Raw genomic sequence first — 22,887 nt, 5'->3', positions numbered from 1 at the left:
AACACTACTGCCTTGTGGACCTTGGTATTTTGAGTGTTCAATATGTTTAGATATGCTTAGATTCATTTTCCGAAAAATTTACATCTGATGAAAACATTGTTTGTATTAGAAATATAATATTTTATTGATATCTAGTGCAAATGGCTTGTTCCATTGAACATGAATACATGAAATAAAAAATGGACTCCCCCCTTTTATATACCATTGTTCAAGAAAGTTGTTCTAACTTCTTCTTATTACGATTAACTATTACGTTAGACTCTTTTTAACTTATATAACAATTCTAATATCTTATTTTTTTATCTGTTGTAGATGGCTTGTTTTGACGAGCACGAACAAGTGGAATACAAAAGAGAGTGTCCATCATTATAAAACAAACTCTAAGGGAGGTGTGCTTTCTATTATGTATAATTATTGGTTTTGAAATATGCTTACCATTACTAATTGTGTGTATATTTTAACCTTATTCAACCCACTTTTTTTTCCTTTGAACAAAGGAGAGCACATTGTCGGAGAGATGATGTGCAAAGGGGGTATTTGCAATTTTATTTTTTTTGTTCTTGTCTGCATGTTTTGTTTTCTGAGTTTGAGCATGGCCATGCTTTGAGTTGTACTTATTTTCCTTCGTTTATTTTGCTTTTGGCTCATTTTTTGTAGTTTGGTCTTGGTTTCATTTGTTAGTTGTGTTGCACTTGTTTTCGTTTGTTTTCCTTTTTTCATGTTTTTTGTAGCTTGGTCTTGGTTTCATGTGTTGGGTGTGGAAAAGGAAATGAAGGAAGCAGAAATAGAAAATGGAGGTTATTGTTCATAAATGAAGGTGAGTTAACATACCTAAAAATGTTTCCCTGGAGCAGTTCGGTTTTTTAGATGGCAGGAAAATTCATGAAGCTGTGGGAGTTGCTCAAGAAACGCTCCACAGTCTCAAAGTTGGAAAGAAAAAAGGAGTCGTTGTAAAAATAGACTTATCGAAGGCTTATGATAGAATTAGCTGGATGTTCCTGAGACTCTTGCTAACACATCTGGGCTTTAGTTTTGAACTTGTAAGATGGATTATGAGCTGTGTCTCGTCTTCTTCTATTGTTGTTCTGATCAATGGAGCAGCCTCTAGTTTCTTCAGTCCTGAACGTGGCCTGCGCCAAGGCTGCCCACTATCTCCCCTCTTGTTTTTGTTGGCAGCAGACGGAATCAGTCGTTTGATCCATGAAGCAAAAAGTCAAGGCTTATTGAAAGGAATTGAAGTTGCTCCAAATTTTTGGGTCACTCATCTTCTATTTGTGGACGATATTATACTCTTCAGCAATGGCAGCCTTGATGATTGCAGGATGCTTAAGAGGATCTTGGACCTCTTTTTGAAAGCGACTGGCCTCTGTATAAATGAGAGAAAATCTACTATTACCTGTTCAGGTCTGGCTAGAGAGGAGGTGCGTCGGGTGTCCTTGGTTCTGAACTTTGAAGTTAAAACGCTTGAGGATTCTTTCAAATATCTGGGGTTCTATCTGAAGCCAGATAATTACAGGATAAAAGACTGGCAGTGGATCCTTGTAAAATTGGAATCGAAACTGAAGCATTGGAGCCATAAGTGGCTCTCCCGGGCAGGTAGGCTTGTTTTAATTAAATCTGTTTTAATGGCTATTCCAGTCTATTGGGCGAGCTTGACTTGGGTGCCCAAAGGTATTATAAACTCAATTGAGAAGCTTTGCAGCAGCTTTCTGTGGGCAGGGTCTAAGTCTGAGAGAGTTACCCCGTGGATCGCATGGGACAAAATTACCCGCCCTAAAGAGTGGGGGGGCTGGGGTATAAAAAACCTTGTCAGCTTCTCTCAATCCCTTGCAGCAAAGTTGGCTTGGAGGATCATTACAGCGGAGAATCTATGGACTACAGTGACTAAAAGGAAATATATAGTTCCATTATCAATGCTCGATTGGATCCGACTGCCGCAAAAGTCGTCCAAAAATTCATCGGTGGTCTGGAAAGCAGTGATCTCTTCTGTTAACATCATTGAGAAGGGGTTGGCTTGGTATGTTGGAGATGGAACTCAGATCCGCTTGGGGCGTGACCCTTGGATTGGCTGTTCTGAGGGCTTTCATCTATCACCAGATTTGGTGGCAGTTTTAAAAGACAGAGGATTATTCACTTTAAACCAGATTGCTGATCCCAGGGCCTCTTCCATTTGGAATCAAGGGTGGCTTAAAGGACGAGACTTAGATTTGATTGAAGACAGGTTGGAGGAATGGGACAGGTACATAAGGAATCTCGTTAACTCTTCGGTGCGGCTTTCAGACTCTCCGGATGAGTTAAAATGGGTTTTTGCTCAGAATGGCTTTTATTCCCCAAAGGAAGGTTACAAATGGATGATGTCTCAAAAGGGGTGGGAAATTCCGGGCTGGTGGGCTAAACCCTTATGGAAGTTAAAAGGACCTGCTAAAACGAAACTTTTCTTCTGGTGTGTCCTTTCCCAGAAAGTTCCTACGTGGGATTTCCTTCAAAGAAGAGGCAGAATTGGTCCTGGTAGATGTCCTCTGTGTAAAGACAGCGCTGAAACTGCCCAGCATTTATTTCTCTTTTGCCCTTTCAATTCTAGTCTCTGGGCAGCAACGCTATGCTTAATAAACGTTCCTCATAGATGGGAAGGGCAGGGACTCTTAGAGGCCTGGCAGAGCTGGTGGAATTCTTCTTTAAACGAAAGGGAACGATCCATTCCTTTAATCATTACATGGGGGACATGGCTGGCCAGGAACCTAGCCATTTTCAAGGACTCTGCTTTCCCTATTGGAAGCCTTGCAGCTGAGGGAGCGGCCATCTATGGAAGTATTCCTATTCCTCAAGCTCCTAACTCCTCTAGAGCTGTTTGTCCAGAAGTCATAAGACAATCTATGCCGTGGGCTTATTTTGATGGGGCGTCGGATATCAATGGTCGGTGTGGGGCTGGCTTGATCATACATTTTTCAGAAGTAAAGATTCTTAAAGCCTCAGTAGGATTTCTCCTCTGTCGTCTTTCTTGGGTTGTTTTCCCAATATGTGGATGCCCGGGCAGAGTTTCTAGTTTTTTCATAGCGGCTTCCTTTTCCTCCAAGATCTATGGATGGTTTTTTGTTATGGATCCGCGCAGTCTTTCGTTTCATTGCTGTTGACGGTATGGTGCTTTCCCCTTGCGGTGGCTCTTCACTGTTTAGCTGCGTGGACGTTAGGACGTTGCTCAATCGCTTTGAGTGATTAGGGAGGCTCTCCCCTCCTGTGATGGGATCTCTGTCAGAGAGGTTTTTGTTTGCTGAGTCGCGCCTATTTGATGGCGGTTTCCGGCTTGGTGTCACCCTTACATACTTTATGTAACCCTTTTTATTAATAAAAGGTTGGAATTTTTTCTGTGGAAAAAAAAAAACAAACATACCTATATGCAGTAATTTTCACTTAAAAGTATCATTTGCTAATTTGTGGCTCCATTTGTTTGTTATTCAATTTATTATGTGTTATCTATGCTTTCATAATCAACTATAATAATTTTCTTTATGTAGTGAACGACTACAATTGTATAATCTACAAAGGTGAAGTGGTGAAGATACATTAGAAACTCTACAAACTTGGCTCAAAGGATGGGTGAGCCGTACTTTTCTCCTACAAAATACTATTGTCCTTTAATACACAGAAATATTTTCTTTTTGCATAGCGATTGATCATTTTGTAATGGTTTCGACAGAAAATCAATGAGATAAGATGGAGTTTATCATTCATAAATGAAGGTGAACCACCTTAAATATATGCAATGCATTTGACCCACAATTAACTTTCATTCATTTGTGAATCCAATTGCTTCCTTTTCTATTTATTACATGTTTTATATCTGGTCTCACACTTAACTATATCAATCTGCTTTTTGTAGTGAGCAACCACAATTGTATAATCTCTGAAGTTCAAGATGAAGATACTTTAGACATTCTACCAATGCAGCTTGGACAATTGGTGAGCCATATTTTTTTTCCTACATAAGAATATTTTCCTTTAATCAATTGAAATATTTGTTTTTTGCGAATCGATTTATCCTTTCATCATGGCTTCAGGGTAGTATGATCTTGTTCATGAGTGTGAGCTTTGAGATTTTCCAATAACTTTAATACATAATAAAGGGAAATGTTATATTGAGGTTCACAATTTTAGGGCTTATTGTTCATGGTTGTTGCTGCTAATTGTGAGCTTTGAGATTTTCCAATAACTTTGTTACAGAATAAAGGGAAATGTTATATTGAGGTTCACAATTTTAGGGCTTATTGTTCATGGTTGTTGTGGCTATAACATTAGCCAAGGCGAAGAGATATGTGTATGATTAATTTATCGTTCTATATATTTGTTATTCAATTTCTCTTGTGGTTTATTTGTGATTTCATATATAATATTACTTTGTGCAGTGAGTGACTATAGTTGCAGTGTCTAGGATGGTGCAATGTATGTTTTCTTGCTCCACATCGCATGCACACCCCCACAAAATCCCCTTTTATATAACAATCTTAAAGAACATTGTTCTTCTTATTACGGTTAATTATTACGTTAGACTCTTTTTAACTTATATAATGATTCTAATATCTTATTTTGTATCTGTTGTAGATGGCTTGTTTTGCTGAGCACGAACAAGTGGAATACAAAAGAGAGTGTCCATCATTATGAAACAAACTCTAAGGGAGGTGTGTTTTCTATCATGAATAATTATTGGTTTTGAAATATGCTTACCATTACTAATTGTGTGTATATTTTAACCTTATTCAACCCACTTTTTTTCCTTTCAGCAGAGGAGAGCACATTGTAGGAGAGATGTTGTGTGTGGAAAAGGAAATGAAGGAAGCAAACATAGAAAATGGAGGTTATTGTTCAGAAATGAAAGTGAAATAACATACCTATATGCAGTAATTTTCAATTAAAAGTATCGTTTGCTAATTTGTGGCTGCACTTGTTTGTTATTCAATTTATTATGTGTTATCAATGCTCTCATAATCAACTATAATGATCTTCTTTATGTAGTGAGCGACTACAATTGTATAATCTACAAAGGTGAGGTGGTGAAGATACATTAGAAATTCTACAAACTTGGCACAAAGGATGGGTGAGCCATACTTTTCTCCTACAATATACTATTGTCCTTTAATACACAGAAATATTTTTTTTTGCATAACGATTGATCATTTTGTAATGGTTTCGAGTCTAAAATCACGAAAACAAACACACTCAAATGCGACAACACTTCTACTTTGCACAACAGTGAATCAACTAGTGCACATGACAATTTTTAACTTTTCAAACCATCTACTTGTTATATTACAAACTATAATACAATAGTCTTAGGACTCCCATACTAGGGATCATTGTCCTTACATATAGCCTTTATATAAGGACACGACTAGGGTTTGGTCTCAACTGTTATGACCACCAATCTATGCTAAAGAAAGTACACTTAACCTACTTGTTGACAATGCGTACTATAGCCCTCTTAGTCCGGGCACCTTGGACACATCTGGCGGGTCCTCTTGCCTCCCAATATTTTGATCACTGCACTTGCATCTTCAACTGCAACTATCAATGATCATAACCGCTTTTTTCACTGAACTTTGGCTCACGGATCTGCCCACTAGCAGCCTTTTAGCTCCATTAAGAAGTTTGCTCCTTGGGTCTTTTCGATATGCCCTCTTGTGAACCATATGGCTCCTCTCATAAGTTGAACGAAGGTTCCAATACTCTGCCTTCTAACAGCCCATTGATTCCTTTCTTGAACAATGTGCTTGAGGTCTTCTAAACTACCTATTTTTCAATGTCCTAGATGCTCCAGAATGCTACTCCTAGGTCACACCAGATCTAGCCCTCTTGGCTTCCCTTTCATCCTTCAAAGTTCAACCCTTAGGGCTTCCAAAATTACCCATACACAGTCAACACCATGACTAATCTAGGGCTTCCGAGACTTCCCTTTCTTCTGCAATTTGTCTAGGGCTATTACATACAACCCACCAATAGTGATAAGATGCATTCTAAAGGGATTCCAAAATTACCCATACACAACGAACTCCGTGACTAATCTAGGGCTTCCAAGGCTGCCCTTTTTTCTGCAATTTGTCTCCTTAAATTGTCCAAATCTAGGGCTATTCCAAACAACCCACCAATAGTGATAAGATGTGTTTTATATCCTTGTTCTTAGGATTAATTACAATTGTTGTTCAAACCTTTGAACAAACCTTAACTTTTCCTTTACTACATCACCCTTCTCGTTGTCCTTCCATCTCAAAATTCTACCCACAACAAAGAGTCATCTGCCTCCCTTTCTAGGGTCTCGACCCTCTTCATTCATCAAAGATCTGGGCTATTTTTTCACTGAGATTTGGACAGACCATAGGATGGCTCTCTGCATAGGAAGAAGCCTTAACTAGCGCATATCAAAATTGTTGTCCAAAACCTCATGGACAACCCTCCAACCTTAGCAATGTAAATCCTTGAGGACGCTACCACTGAGCCTCCAAACAACCACCGTTCCTGTCATTTTCATCCTAGGCCTTGCTACAGATCTCTGTGGCCCCAAATCTTGGGTTATCTCAGACCTGTTGTACCCTTCTTCCAGCCCTGTATTTGTTGCATTGGTCCTCTAAGGCATGCGGCGTTACTCCAACTTTGCTCCAATCCTCATGGCATACCAGAACAACCTTATTCAAGGTGTTTTGGCCCTCTAATAAGGTACAGGAGTCTGCGGCTAGATCACAAAAGTACCACTGCTATTGGCCCAGAACTTTCGGCCTTTTCCACAAGTCTCTTCCACTACATGGATGCATAGACTTGCTCATTGAAAGCCTCACCAAACTCAGACAACATCCTCCTTGAACCTTAACTAGAGCATGAGACAAAAAGTCAAACACGAAACCCTCCTTCTATTTCTTTATCTAGCTCGGCTTCTAGAGGTATGTAGCCTACTTGGATCAGTCCTCACCTTAGAAGAATTGCACTTGTTGTATAATCAAATGAGTTTCACAACTTCCCTTCTTATAGTTTTCTCATGAGGGTAGACTTTGCCCTCAAAGGGTGTCTTTCCAAGCTTAGGCCCACTCAAAGTTTCTAGACAAACCCCAACTAAGTTAGGGAAAATTAATTTCTTCATTTGATCAAGACCCTTGATCGTAGCCTTAGGTCACCCTTGCTCCTTTAAGGGTTTTCCACTTGCAACAATGAATAAATAATAATCGCTTTTCTTGATTTCACACCCACACCTTGGGTACAAAATCCCAAGACAAACCCCAACTAACTTAAGGAAAATTAATTTCTTCATTCTATCAAGACCCTTCATCGTAGCCTTAGGTCACCCTTGCTCCTCTAAGGGTTCTCCACTTGCAACAATAAATAAATAATAAGTCATTTTCTTGATTTCACATCCACGCCTTGGGTACAAAATCCCAATGCTTGGATTCTTTTCCCACAAAAGGGTAAACCCTTGGGTGGTGCAAACTCACACAAACCCAAGCATAGGTGGTCTGAAAGTGATGACTCCTTCATCAGTAGAGATCATGTCCTCTAGAAGCACATTTCACTTAACTTTGCACTTCCATTGCTGGAATCGATCTGAGATATGCTTAGAAACTTTCAATGATACTTTTCTCCCAAAGAACTCTTTGAGATCGTCTCTGATGTAAATCCAAAATATTTTTCTATATCACTGCAACCCCTTTAATTTTGTGTTGTGTAGACGTAAAAATGATGTTGTAGCCAAACAACTATGCGGATTTATACATCATTAGGTGTTTTAATCGCTTATGCCTACTAGTATAATGGAAGATATTGGAGGTCAATGTCTACATACAAATATAAAACCGAATGATTTTTATAGTCGTGGAATAAACTGAGAAAGAAGTCACAATAGGTATGAGAAGACCACCTTTGTATTAGAGTTCTTTAAGCTAAAAACAATCTCCAACAAAAACAATGTTAGCGTCGGGAAAAAATTGTGAAGAAGATAACAGTTCTATTGTATGTCAACTCATTGACCAAAACTATGCGCCAAAATTCCTATTTTATGAGATTCATTTTTTCTGATTTGGTAACTAGCAAGTTTAGTAAAGCGCGTGAGAGCTATATTGCTCACAAACACGAGGAAACCAATGTTTTCTATAGTGATTCTCCTCACATGCATGGGTGGCCTAATCTTGTTGTAGGCTCCAAATATCATTGAAATCACCACCCAACCTGCGCATTGCTCCATGGCCCTTTTGTTTTCCTCAGACACAACAAACCGTAAGCTACCATGATTGGCAAAGCTATTGTATATAGTTGTCGACCTGTTACTCCTATGTGACACTGCAAAAATATGTGTTGAATTCCTAGACTAAAAAGTGTGAAGACTAATAGCTTTCATACCCAACGCAATTTCTTTCTTATCAGATAATTTCTCTTTGCTCATATTAAATATAAATTTAAATATATGCCTATCCAGTCCACATAAGGTCATAACCAATGGGATTTATATCAAACTATATGACCAAATATTTCTCCAAATTCCAGATAGACAATATTACCCCTTCTGTGGCCAAAAGAAGCTGAAGAAAATTGTTATTACAATTATAGAAAATCTACTAGGTACTATCAAATATGACCAAATCTCCTTTTTGCCCATTAGCTTTGTTGATGCGTGCTCATGATTGTGGACTGTAAGAGAAAACATCCCTAAATGCTCCAAAATAGGGAACAACTTGACCTTATGCTTGACTTTCATCTAAAATACAAAAGTTCATTAGAAGATCGATATTTACATATCTTTCAAAACTTCTACATGTGATCTTGACACGACTAGCTAATAATACAATTTAATAAGCTCGACCTTATGTACACAAATGCGCTATCTAAATATGAAGTTGTTGAAGCAACATATTTCTTTCCCATAAGTTCTAGCTTGAAACTAGTAACCCTTTCCCCTTGACACAAGTTCTTAGAGTAAGTCCGCTTGATTTTCTATTTCAAAAGCTCTCGAGAGAGAGAGGGCTCCCACCTTGGGATTTCAATGTATTATGGTCTAAATTCTGACTAAAATAATTAAAGGTATTTGTTGACTTCAATGTGTTATGGTCTATTTATTAACTAAATCAATTAAAGCGCATTTGTTGGTGTGTAGTAAGTCATATTTACTAAAATCCATCAAAATCATGGAAAGACAAAATGGATTATCCCCCTTTATATAGCAAAACCCAAAGACAAGTATGTTTCATATTATGATTAATTATTGCATTCAATACTCCCGTTTAAATTGTATATTGATTTTAATACCTTATCATGTATTTGTTGTAGATGTTTTGTTGTGGTGAGCACGAGTAAGTGGAATACAAAATGGAGTGTTTATCGTTATATAACAAACTCTAGAGGAGGTGTGTTGCTATTATGAATAATTATTGGTTTTGAATTATGCTTACCATTACTATCTATGTTTAGATTTTAAAAATATTCACCCCACTTTTTTTTCCTTTCAGCTGAGGAGAGGACATTGCATTAGAGATAATGTGCAAAGGGAAGTTTTCAATTTATTGTTTGTTATTGACTACATGTTTTCTTTTTGTTGAGTTTTAGCATGGTAAAGTTTTTGTTGTACTCACATTTTTTTCTCATTTCTTGTAGTTTGGTCTTAGTTTTGTTTACTAGATGTGCAATAGGAAAGGAAGGCAGCAAGGAGAGAAAATCAATAAGATAAGATGGAGGTTATCATCATAAATGAAGGTGAATCACCTTACATTGCATTAGAGATAATGTGCAAAGGGGAAGTTTTCAATTTATTGTTTGTTATTGACTACATGTTTTCTTTTTGTTGAGTTTTAGCATGGTAAAGTTTTTGTTGTACTCACATTTTTTTCTCATTTCTTGTAGTTTGGTCTTAGTTTTGTTTACTAGATGTGCAATAGGAAAGGAAGGCAGCAAGGAGAGAAAATCAATAAGATAAGATGGAGGTTATCATCATAAATGAAGGTGAATCACCTTAACTATATGCAATGCATTTCACTCACAATTATCTTTCATTCATTTGTGAATCCATTTGCTTGTTTTTCAATTTATTATATGTTTTATATGTGGTCTCACACTCAACTATATCGTTCTACTTTGTGTAGTCAGCAACCACAATTCTATAGTCTATGAAGGTCAAGGTGAAAATACCCTAGATTCTATAGTCTATGAAGGTCAAGGTGAAAATACCCTAGACATTCTACCAATGCAATTGGGACGATTGGTGAGCCATATTTTTTTTCTACATAAGAATATTTTCCTTTAATCGACTGAAATATTTTTTTTTGCAAATCAATTTATCCTTTTGTCATGGCTTCAGGGTAGTATGATCTTGTTAGTGAGTGTGAGATTTGAGATTTTCCAATAACTTTGACATAGAATAAAGGGAAATGTTATATTGAGGTTCACAATTGTTGCTACTATAACATTAGCCAAGAGAAAATAGGTACTTGTATGATTAATTTATTGCTCTATATATTTGTTATTCATTTTCTCTCGTGGTTTATTTGTGATCTCATATATAATATTAATTTGTGCAGTGAGTGACTATAGTTGCAATGTCTAGGATAGTGCAGCATATGTTTTCTTGCTCCCAGTCACATGCACACCCCCACACAACGTGCCTTCAACCAATCAACCATCGTGCTCACATACAACACTACTGCCTTGTGGACCTTGGGATTTTGAGTGTCCAATATGTTTAAATATGCTTAGATTCCTTTTCCAAAATATTTACATCTTATGTAAACATTGTTTGTATTACTTGTAGTAGATTTACATCTAGTTTATAAAATTTATATTTTTTTGAGATATAGAACAGAATATAACTTGAATCGAACTAAGTTTCATGACAAGTTCATATCTTCAAACTCTCTAGTTTAAATTCTATTAGAAATCTAATGTTTTATTGTATATCTAGCAAATGGCTTGTTCCATTGAGCATGAATACATTCTTATGTAAACATTGTTTGTATTACTTGTAGTAGATTTACATCTAGTTTATAAAATTTATATTTTTTTGAGATATAGAACAGAATATAACTTGAATCGAACTAAGTTTCATGACAAGTTCATATCTTCAAACTCTCTAGTTTAAATTCTATTAAAAATCTAATGTTTTATTGTATATCTAGCAAATGGCTTGTTCCATTGAGCATGAATACATGAAATACAAAATGGACTCTCATCTTTTATATAACAGTCTTAAAGAAAGGTGTGTTTGTTATTACGATTAATTATTGCGTTTGACTCTTTAGTTGAACTTATATAACAATTCTAATATCTTATTTTGTATTTGTTGTAGATGGCTTGTTTTGATGAGCACGAACAAGTGGAATACAAAAGAGAGTGCTCATCGTTATAAAACAAAATCTAAGGGAGGTGAGTTTTCTATTATGAATAATTATTGGTTTTGAAATATGCTTACCATTACTAATTGTGTGTATATTTTAACCTTATTCAACCCACTTTTTTTCCTTTCAGCAGAGGAGACCACATTATAGGACCGATGGTGGAATACAAAAGAGAGTGCTCATCGTTATAAAACAAAATCTAAGGGAGGTGAGTTTTCTATTATGAATAATTATTGGTTTTGAAATATGCTTACCATTACTAATTGTGTGTATATTTTAACCTTATTCAACCCACTTTTTTTTTAGCAGAGGAGACCACATTATAGGACCGATGATGTGCAAAGTGGATATTTGCAATTTTTCTTTGTTGTTGTCTACATGTTTTGTTTTCTGAGTTTGAGCATGGCCATGCTTTGAGTTGTACTTATTTTCCTTCGTTTTTTTTGGTCATTTTGTTAGTTTGGTCTTGGTTTCATTTGTTGGGTGTGTTGTACTCGTTTTCCTTTGTTTTCCTTTTTTTCACGTTTTTTGTAGTTTGGTCTTGGTTTCATTTGTTGGGTGTGGAAAATGAAATGAAAGAAGACAGAGAAAGAAATGAAGGAAGCAGACAGAGAAAATGGAGGTTATTGTTCATAAATGAAGGTGAGTTAACATACCTATATGCACTGCATTTCACTTAAAAGTATCATTTTCTAATTTGTGGCTTCACTTGTTTGTTATTCAATTTATTATGTGTTATCTATGCTCTCATAATCAACTATAATGATCTTCTTTAAGCAGTGAACGCATACAATTGTATAATCCACAAAGTTCAAGTGGTGAAGATACACTAGAAATTCTACAAACTTGGCACAAAGGATGTGTGAGCCATACTTTTCTCCTACAAAATACTATTGTCTTTTAATACACTGAAATATTCGTTGTTTGCACAACTATTTATCCTTTTGTAATGGTTTCGAGGTAGTATGATCTTGTTCATGTGTGAGATTCAAGATTTTTTCGTAAAACTTTGAAATGAATCAAATAGAAAATGTATACTTCGGTTCACATTTTTAGTGCTTATTTTGCATGATTGTCGCTACTATAATATTAGCCAAGGGAGAGCAGGTATGTGTGTGGTTAATTCAAGCGTAAGTTTGTTGATTTTTCCATGACACTTAAGAATTTGGTTGAAATCTAAAATCACAAACACAAACGCACTCAAATGTGACAACACTTCTACTTTTCACAATGAAATAGCATACATTAGTGAATCAACTAGTGCACATGACATTTTTTAACGTTTTAAACCCTCTACTTGTTATAGTACAAACTATAATACAATAGTCTTAGGGCTCCCGTACTAGGGATCATGGCCCTTACATATAGCCCTGATATGAGGACACAAATAGGGCTTGGTGTCAACTGCTGTGACCACCAATCTACCCTAAACAAAGTACACTTGACCTACTTGTTGACAACACACACTACATCACTTTTAGCGCACGTACCTTGAACACATATGGCAAGTCCTCTTGCCTCTTAATTTTTTGATCACTGCACTTGTATCTTTAGCTACAACTATCAATGTTCACAACTCCTTTTGTGTCACTGAACTTTGGCTCACGGATCTGCCCACTAGCAACCTTCTAGCTCCATTAAGAATTCTACTCCTTGGGTCTTCATGATATGCCCTCTTGTCAACCATATGGCTTCTTTCATATGCTAAACTAGGGCTCTATTACTCTGCCTTAGAACAGCCCATTGATTCCTTTCATGAACATTGTACTTGAGGTCTTCTAGACTACCCACTTGTCAACTTCCTGGATGCTCCAGAATGCTACTCCTAGGTCGTAGCAGATCTAACCCTCTTGGCTGCCCTTTCATCCTTCAAAGCTCAACCCTTAGGGCTTCCAAAGTTACTCATACACAGTCAACACCATGACTAATCTAGGGCTTCCGAGACGACCCTTTCTTCTGCAATGTCTCCTTAAATTGTCCAGATCTAGGGCTATTCCAAACAACCCACCAACAATAATAAGATGTGTTTTATATCCCTGTTCTTAGGGCTAATTACAATTGTTGTTCAAACCTTTGAAGTTTGAACAAACCTTAACTTTTCCTTTACTACATCACCCTTCTCGTTATCCTTCCATTTCAAACTTCTACTCACAACATTCTTCCATCTCAAACTTCTACTCGCAACAAAAAGGCATCAACCTCCCTTTCTAGGTCTTGACCCTCTTCATTCATCAAAGATCTAGGCTATTCTTTCACTAAGATTTGGACAGACCATAGGATGGCTCTCTGCATAGGAAGAAGCCATAACTAATGCATACCAAAATTGTTGTCCAAAACCTCATGGACAACCCTCCAACCTTAGCAATCTATCTCCTTGAAGACGCTACCACATAGTCTCCAACAACCACAGTTATGGTCATTTTCTTGACTGAATACCTAGGCCTTGCTATAGATCTTTGCGGCCCCAAATCTAGGGTTACCTCAGACCTACGATACCCTTCTTCCTGTTGATTTTTGGTAGCATCGGATGTGCTCTAAGTCTCAAATTTTGCTGGGAGGCTTGGGCACATGTATTCCAAAGAACCAGAAAACGTTCCGGGAAATTCTACCCGGAGATAGTTTTATTAAAATAATTATTTATTTATAATGGGTCCCTAAGTCTAAACTTAGGAAATTAAAATAATTAATGGGTATTAATCTAACTGTCAGTCTAACTTCTAGAAGAAGACGAGGATCAAGTAGAAATGATCTTAGCCATTGATTAGCTTCTAATCTGGGTCGTTGAATGTCAACAAGAAGATTATTTAAGGACGCTTGAGGGTCATTTTGAAGATACACAGAGAGTTGATTAGTCAGATCGAATTGCTGAGCTAGAGAGCAGAGCAGTGATTTCGTGGTGATCACCCAGAGAGGGGAAAATATAGTTTTGGCTAGAGGATCTTCTCCGGAGCCAAGAATATGCAACAGAGAGGCAAAGAAAGATGCAGAGGAGGCAGTGCAGTACCCAATGAGGGTGACCTAGAGCCAAGAAGGGCTCACGTAGAGTAGCACAGTGCCTTCCAAGCAGAAGTCTGAGATTTTGCTGGGGGTTTGACATTTTGAGCCGGGAGGGTTGAAGTTGAAGCTCCTGAGAGCAAATTGATCTAGCAGAGAGGTGACATAGTGCCTCAAAGGCAGTGACGCAGGCCCACGCAATGACTGCGTAGGGGCAGCGCAAAGATAGTCGAGGACTCGTTAGTTCAGCTACCGGATCAGCCAGGACTTGCAGTGTAGAGTGATGTAATCTCACTAATTTCTTCTGCTGAGTGATATTCTGTGTACTGGATTGCCAGCAAGGCATCCAGAGTTTGTATTCAGAAATTACTACTGCATAATAATAAAACCTTCAAATCTGCTGCACCAGTTTTCCCACATTGGGTTTTTCTGGGGACTTTTGTCCAAAAATAACGGTGTCATTGTGTTGTATTTTCCTTCTTGCTCAGATTCTTGTTTCCACATTATATTTAATTAAGTGAAGGATGCAGTGTATGTATTTCAATATTTGTCGTAGGAAACTGCAAGTAATTTGTTTAAAGGAATTTAACAAATAGGAAAAATATCATCAATTGTTGCAGTAGGGATTCCGGTTTAGGAATTTTCACATGGTATCAGAGCAGTGCAGGTGAGACAAGAAGAGCAGTGCTAGAGAACCCAACGTTGAGCAGAGAAGAAGGTCGAATAGCTATAGGAGGCAGCAGTTCGAATCCCCAGAGGGATTGTGCAGTCCAGGCCAGGAAGGTTGAATTTTCAAGGAAAGTCTCTCTCTGAGTGAGTCGACACAAAGGAAAGACTTCCAGATCGAAATCTTGCCAAGCTAGAGTGAGCAGCGCCGAGCCTCAGCGTGAGGAAAGAGTTGGTGGGACGCAGTTTTCAGCAAGCAGAATTTTTGCGTTGAAAGACGTCAGAAAAGAGACTTCCCGCCAAGAAATTTGTTTTCTTATTGCTTGAGGAGCAGCAGTAAGAGACAAAGAGAAGCAATTCGACATTTTTGTGGCAAAGATGGCAGCCAGTGGGTTGAGAGATCAGGACAAGTTGGATGAGGCATCTAACTACGTGATCTGGAAGGCAAGGATGTCATGCCTTCTAGATGAGCATTTTCTCAAGGCCTATGTCGACAACATGGTGACTGAGCCTGAAGATCCAAATCCACTAAAGAAGTACAAGGGAGAAATGGCGAAGGCCAAGATGATGATCCTTGATGGAGTAAAGGATCACGTGGTATGTCACATTTCAACAAAGGGGGATTGCTATGGAGATGTGGGATGCCTTGGCAACATTGTATCAAGGATCTCCCGAGCAGTGGAAGATTTACTTAGATCAAAAACTGAGATCTGCATAGATGCAGAAGGGGGAGCGCATTGATCCGTTCCTTACGAAGCTTCAGGAGACTCTAGATGAGTTAGCAATTGTGGGGTCTACACCTCAAGGCTCCGAGATGGTAAGACTGGCCCTAAATTTAGTCTCAGAAGAGTGGCAGGTCTTTGTCTAGAGTATCCTGGGCAGGGCAGCTTTGCCATACTGGGATAGTATGTGGGCAACTCTCAAGCAAGAAGAACTGAGGAGAGATCTAGTCAAGTGTAAGCTTGACGGAAGCAACAACAGTGGGTTGAAGCCCAAGGAGGAGGAAGAGAATACAGCCCTTGCATCCAAGGGGCAGCAGGAGCAGCGAAGGCGAAAGAAGGACGTCTCGAAGATCAAATGCTTTAGGTGTGGTGAAAGGGGTCACTACACAACACAATGTCCTTTCAGGAAGAAGGACAAAGATGAGAAGCACGATCCGAAGGCTGAACCCATGAAGATCAAGGAGGAGGAGTTTGCCATGACAACCGAGATACCTCCAAGGGGGAGGTGGGTTGATTTAGAGTTGTATTTCGAAAGAGCTACAAATGGGCAGGATCCTTGAGGACCCCACCTCTCGAATCAATTCCTTGCTATGGGAGCCCGAATCAGAACTAGCAGGATGAACTAGTGTCAGTTGGTGTAGAGGAGTGTTGGAGCAACATATGTAGTGGCTAGAACGCCAAGTCTGAGCAGTGTAATGCAGAGTTGCAGCAGTGCAGGGAGGCACAGTGCAGTAGCAATAGCAGCGCAGTGGCTTCAGAAGGATAGTGTGGGGCTAGCAGCAGTCAGATCTTCAACATCGAGATGCATCTATGTTGAACACTTGTTCAAATTTTGGGATGTTTTCCAATTGTAGTGCAGATAAAGTGTTAGCAGTGGCAATGCTAGTAACAGCACAAATACAGCACTTGAGAGGGGGTTTGTAGTACGGATGTAGTATTGGCAGTGGTAGTGTCAGCAGTAGTACAGTTGCAGCAACAACGCAGTAGTTGGTGGATAGCATGTCATACATCAGTAGCGTAGAGGATGATGTTATGAAGTCAGGGTGACGCTTCAATGGGAGGCATTGCTAGAGCACATTCCTCGCTAAGAGGGAGTGTTGATTTCTGGTAGCATCGGATGTGCTCTAAGTCTCAAATTTTGCAAGGAGGCTTGGGCACATGTATTCCGAACAACTCAGAAAGCGTTTTTGGAAATTCCACCCGAAGACAGTTTTATTAAAATAATTAATTATTTTTAATGGGTCCCTAAGTCTAAACTTAGGAAATTAAAATAATTAATGAGTATTAATCTAACTATGGGTGTAACTTCTAGAAGAAGACAAGGATCAAGCAAAAATGATCTTAGCCATTGATTAGCTTCTAATCTGGGTCGTTGAATGTCAACGAGAAGATTATTTAAGGAGGCTTGAGGGTCATTTGGAAGATACACAGAGAGTTGATCAGTCAGATCGAATTGTTGAGCTAGACATCAACACAGTGATTTCGTGGTGATCACGCAGAGAGGGGAAGAGATAGTTTTGGCTGGAGAATCTTCTCTGGAGCCAAGAATACGCAGTAGAGAGGCAGAGAAAGACGTAGAGAAGGCAACTCAATACCCAGTGAGGGTGACACAGAGCCAAGAAGGGCTCACACAGAGCAGTGCAATGCCTTCCAAGCAGAAGTCCGAGAAGACCGAACCTAGTTACACTTTCTTCAACATGACATGCCTGCATTTGTGTTATAGGAGTTGCGTTTTCCAAGCATATAGTTCACATATATATTCTTATTCTGTGGCAGGGGATTTGAGACAACATCTAGAGGTTTGCTTGCATGGCCAACCTGTACATTCTTGTAGGTCTGTAAAATCAAGTTTGTATTGAAAGTATATTCATTAACATTGATATAATTTAAACAGATTGAGGCACATGTTGGTGGTGTGAATGATATTGCTTTTTCACACCCTCCCTACCAGCTCTTCATAATTACATGAGGGGATGATAAGACCATCAAGGTAATACGCTTTATCATGTGTGTCAAGACTCATTCTAGTAATTGTCGCTTACTTATCTGTATATAAAAAATTTAAAAAGAAAGAAAAAAATTTGTTTGTGCTTGTATGTGTGGGATGCAGTAACTGGTCGAAAGCAGTGTACATTTGAAGGTCATGAAGCAACTATATATGTTCTGCTTGTCCTCACCTGTAGAAAATATTCAGGTACTTTGTTCTTTGAGACTTGGAAAAAAAATCATGTGCATTGCAGTTGAGTAATATTAAATTCTAGTTGTTTTGAAGTTAGGTTGCATATTTTATTTTTGTTTGATGTTTGGCTTCCTGTGAATTTTTCCGTATGACAAATACTTTATTGCACTAAAGGTAGATGAATTGTGATTCTTTGTTTGTGTGCAATTTATATTTTCTACAGCTATTGATGGAAAGGTCAAAGCCTGGTTGTATTATCTTGGGGGATCTAGGGTGGACTATAATGCTCCAGGCCTCTGGTGCACTACAATGACTTACAGTGCTGATGGAACAAGGTAAAATGTTAACTTAGAATGGTGTTTAGTTTGTAAAGTCTCTTCATGTGGATCTGACTTTTACTTTATCCAATTTTCTATATTTGCTCTGTCAAGATTATTTATGAAGTATATAATCATTTGCATTTTTTATTAGGCTCTTTTTTGAAGTATATAATCATTTGTATTTTTTATTAGGCTCTTCTCCTGTGGAACAAGTAAAGTTGGTGATTCATACCTGGTTGAGTGGAATTGAAAGTGAGGGAACAATCAAGCGGACATATTCTAGTTTTAGGAAGCGTTCCTTAGGTGTTGTGCAATTTGATACAACCAGGAATAGATTCTTGGCAGTTGATGATGAATTTCAAATAAAGTTTTGGCACATGGATAACACCGGTAGTTCGGTAAGAAATTATTTTTGAAGATGAGGATGGTTTATTTTCAGTTTGAGAGGAGTTTCTAACACATTATTTTGAGTTTTCTTGATCACATCTCAATGCATAATCTTTGCTTTATTTCCAAAAAGGTCCAGGCTAGTCCTCACCTTCGTTTCAGTGAAGATGGTTCCCTGCTGGCAGTCATAACGAATGACAATGGCATAAAGATCTTAGCCAACACAGAGGGGAATGACAATGGCATAAAGATCTTAGCCAACGCAGAGGGATTTCGCTTAATTCGCATGCTGGGGAGTAGACCCTTTGAGGGAACGAGGGTGCTACCAGAGATAATGGAAACAAAGGTAGATTGTTTCTTCCATGCATATTTACTATGTACACAAACTGCTAATTAATGGCAAAGTTTAAACTCTAACTAAATCATTTTTACTATGTAGACTTCAATTGCGAATGTCATGCCTTCTGCAGTTACTGCTCCTGGTTCCCTTAGCGGTGACCCTTTGAGGGAACGAGGGTGCTACCAGAGATAATGGAAACAAAGGTAGATTGTTTCTTCCATGCATATTTACTATGTACACAAACTGCTAATTAATGGCAAAGTTTAAACTCTAACTAAATCATTTTTACTATGTAGACTTCAATTGCGAATGTCATGCCTTCTGCAGTTACTGCTCCTGGTTCCCTTAGCGGTGCTATAACGTTCGGACAGACTTCCACCTGCATTGTCAAATGACCTATTTTGTAAGAGCTTTCTCAAAGAATTGTTTCTTTAGAATCTAGCCTATTTGTCTAGCCATATTCAGTTTAGTTGGTTACATGTATCTTATCATTTTCTAAACTTTCACTCCAGAATTCAGATATTGTTGCTTTCAAGATTTTGTTCTTTTCCCCTTTCAAATGCTCTATTAGCCATTATTTTTGAATATCTTTAATAGGAATAGGATGATATTATCAATGAATTCTATCAATTATCTGACACTCTAGATTGGATGACCTTGTTACATGGTTGCATTGCAGTGGTCTCCTCATGATTCACTATCTGTTCCTATTTCAAAGTGCTATATACTCATGTGACAGCGTCCTAGTTTATGCGAGCTAGAATCTGTTCCTATTTCAAAGTGCTATATACTCATGTGACAGCGTCCTAGTTTATGCGAGCTTTTGTGATGCTGCAGTTGGAGTGCTTGATTAAGAAAATTTGAAGCTTCACTGTCGCATTGCACCCTTTGCATATTATTCATTTACCATCGGGAATGAACAGGTAAATGAGCTCCTTCATTCTGCCATGGTTGATACATCTATTTTTCAGATTTGCCTTTTGACAAGGCATATTATAATTTAATTTATTGTTTGGTTATTTATGCAGTAGTAATGCCTATCCTCTAGTCCATCCAAACCGAATCAATTTTCTCTTAGAATAAGAGATGGAGGAGTTCATGTTATTGAGCCTTCAGAGTAAGAAGGGAAATGGGGTGTTGGACCACCCCATATAATGGAATTGTCGGATCAAATCCAACATGAAGTAACCAAGGTTCGGAGCCACCCTCAAGGTAGTTCAAAGGAAACATTAGAACAATTTGAAATACACAGTACTAATTCGTGTCTATCAATTCTTTATTTACAAGAATATGCCATGAATAATGGTAGCGTCTTGTCAGTGAAATGCCTCACTTGTGTGTTCCAGTTGTTGAGGCATTCTATCAGTGAAATGCCTCACTTGTGTGTACCACCTTCAAAGTAGTTCAAAGGAAACATTAGAACAATTTGAAGTACACAGTACTAATTCGTGTCTATCAACTCTTTATTTACAAGAATATACCATGAATAATGGTAGCGTCTTGTCAGTGAAATGCCTCACTTGTGTGTTCCAGTTGTTGAGGCATTCTATCAGTGAAATGCCTCACTTGTGTGTTCCAGTTGTTGAGGCATTCTATCAAGATTGTAATTTTCATCATATATTGTTCAACGCACATCTCACTTGTGTTCCAGTGGTTGAAGCATTCTAACAAGATTGTAATTTTTATCAGATATTGTTCAGCACTGTAGATGGAGGATAAGCAACTGTAAATGATACTAAATGAGTATCTAGGTGCAGTATATTCTTTTTAGGTCATGTAAAAATTTGAAGTCCGTCATCGGAGCATAATTCATGGATATTCTTTCCGAGAGTATCTTTGTGTCTATTTTTAAACCTTTTTTTTTAACCACATGAGTTTTTTTCATATGTTCATGTGCATTCGGACCAACCTGGTTTATGCGGAAGCTTTGTCATTGTTTATTTCCTTTCAGATCAATATATCGGCAAAAAGAAACCACTCCCATCAGCCCACCAACCCGCTAGTAATAAAAGCAGCACGAGGTACAGGAGACATATGATCAGCCCCAGCAATCGAAAGAAATCAATAGGTCGGGCAGCTATAGGTTTTCATGATCCTACAACTAAGCTTATAGCGATACATTTTCATCGCTCGTGCAAGCCTGATTAGCCAACTCTTCCCCTCTGTTCTTTCATGATGCGTCTCATCTACATGGATCTGCTTATGTAATTTTTCTGTATCCTTCCTCCGAGGTTCCTTATCCTCGAGTTTTTGTGTTCCATGTCTCCAGACTTTCCTGTCTCATCAGCTTGATATGTACTATTTTGTTTATATTATATAGACTCAATATAATATAATTTAGCTTTTTCTTTCTGAAAAAAACCAAGCTCACACCGTTTCATTTTGGTGAACAATCAGACCAGCCGTATGGGTTGCTGGTGGTTCTCGATCTTGAAGTGTAGGTGGTGTGGGAATATTATATTTATTAACCGAATCAGCATTTTAACATTTTTGGGTTGAATGCCATTGGAACTCAGATTGAAATAATGCAATTGAGGAAACATTAATTATGCACGAGTTTTTGCAATTGACTCAATGAACTTTTTTCCTATTGGATGACCATTGTTTTAATCATATTGACACATATCGGACGCATATTTGCTGAAAGCAAGAATCTTTCAATTTATGGGATAATGTTCATGTTTTTCATTTTCATTGCTACAATCTGTGTGTTTTGTTTTTGATGGACTCTCTAAGGTGTTTGATGACTATTGTTTTAATCATATTGACACATATCAGACACATATTTGCTGAAAGCAAGAAGACTCTTTCAGTTTATGGGATAATGTTCATGTTTTTCATTTTCACACATATTTGCTGAAAGCAAGAAGACTCTTTCAGTTTATGGGATAATGTTCATGTTTTTCATTTTCATTGCTGCAACCTGTGTGTTTTGTTTTTGATGGATTCTCTAAGGTGAGAGATCCAAGTTGTAATATGTCTTGTAATATCTCACATCATTTTGGATTGGATATCAATTTAATAGGAGGTTCACTTATGCCAATGCCATTGGTAGTTGCCAGATTTTATGCTCTTCAAGACACTTGCATGCTTATGCTATTTTATGCTATTCAAAACACTTGCATGCTTAGCGCTGCCCATGTTTGCTATGGGCCATTGTTTCTCTTCTACACTAGTTAACCCACACTCCAAATGGAAATAATGTCGAAAATTTTAAAATCATTTAACTGGGAACATTGATACCATCTACATGTTTACAGCGGGAGATTTTGATTTTGATTTACTGCATTGTTTCTTTTTCTTCACTTGTACACAACTTACAACTTTCAAATGGAAATAAAATAATGTCCTTGCACTCAGTCATGACTGAGTACCCTTGACTACCCTTTAGTTGGTGGATATTTTAAGAGATTTAGACACGTAATCTTAATTGATGAAACGTTGATTACTATTGATACGTTGATTACTATTGATAGGGTTTAACGTTCAAATGGAAATAAAATAATGTCCTTGTGCTCAGTCATGAGTACCCTTTAGTTGGTGGATATTTTAAGAGATCTAGACACATAATCTTAATTGATGAAACGTTGATTACTATTGATAGGGTTTAGCAAGATTTTTTTTATTGCTCATTAAATTCTTTTGAATATATGGAAAAGGTGGATATTTTAAGAGATTTAGACACATAATCCTAATTGATGAAACGTTGATTACTATTGATAGGGTTTAGCAAGGTTTTTTTATTGCTCATTAAATTCTTTTGAATATATGGAAAAGGTGGATATTTTAAGAGAATATATGGAAAAGGTGGATATTTTAAGAGATTTAGACACATAATCCTAATTGATGAAACGTTGATTAATATTATAGGGTTTAGCAAGATTTTTGTATTGTTCATGAAATTTTTCTGAATATATGGAAAAGCAAA

At 37.7% G+C, this 22,887-nt stretch overlaps 1 protein-coding gene across 1 annotated transcript; it reads left to right on the top strand.

Moving 5' to 3' along the window:
• Positions 1-3,617: 3,617 nt before the first annotated feature.
• On the top strand, positions 3,618-21,471 carry LOC149190291 (protein TOPLESS-RELATED PROTEIN 2-like). The gene is made up of 22 exons (XM_089412098.1): positions 3,618-3,737; positions 3,878-3,957; positions 4,597-4,673; positions 4,779-4,849; positions 5,008-5,089; positions 9,295-9,371; positions 9,474-9,717; positions 9,876-9,963; positions 10,104-10,222; positions 11,303-11,379; positions 11,482-11,559; positions 11,661-11,993; positions 12,132-12,213; positions 17,628-17,723; positions 17,844-17,927; positions 18,136-18,247; positions 18,425-18,630; positions 18,753-18,965; positions 19,256-19,362; positions 19,639-19,882; positions 19,988-21,163; positions 21,357-21,471. Exons 16-19 carry the CDS (start codon positions 18,238-18,240, stop codon positions 19,352-19,354), a joined length of 528 nt encoding a protein of 175 aa, XP_089268224.1. The 5' UTR covers positions 3,618-3,737; positions 3,878-3,957; positions 4,597-4,673; positions 4,779-4,849; positions 5,008-5,089; positions 9,295-9,371; positions 9,474-9,717; positions 9,876-9,963; positions 10,104-10,222; positions 11,303-11,379; positions 11,482-11,559; positions 11,661-11,993; positions 12,132-12,213; positions 17,628-17,723; positions 17,844-17,927; positions 18,136-18,237; the 3' UTR covers positions 19,355-19,362; positions 19,639-19,882; positions 19,988-21,163; positions 21,357-21,471.
• The last annotated feature ends 1,416 nt before the right edge of the window (positions 21,472-22,887 follow it).

This window comes from Pinus tabuliformis, chromosome 3_1 (genome assembly GCF_031772625.1).
Source record: "Pinus tabuliformis cultivar Carrire ecotype Pingquan chromosome 3_1, CPIR1, whole genome shotgun sequence".
NCBI classification, from domain to species: domain Eukaryota; kingdom Viridiplantae; phylum Streptophyta; class Pinopsida; order Pinales; family Pinaceae; genus Pinus; species Pinus tabuliformis.
Note: the sequence above shows the minus strand (reverse complement) of the source record. Positions and strands in the feature narration are given on the sequence as shown.

What these genes read in the sequence shown, in the direction of transcription:
- LOC149190291 (XM_089412098.1), top strand. An exon ending in TGGATAACACCGGTAGTTCG is followed by an intron (nt 18,631 to 18,752) that starts GTAAGAAATTAT and finishes ATTTCCAAAAAG; the next exon opens with GTCCAGGCTAGTCCTCACCT. An exon ending in CAGAGATAATGGAAACAAAG is followed by an intron (nt 18,966 to 19,255) that starts GTAGATTGTTTC and finishes TTTACTATGTAG; the next exon opens with ACTTCAATTGCGAATGTCAT.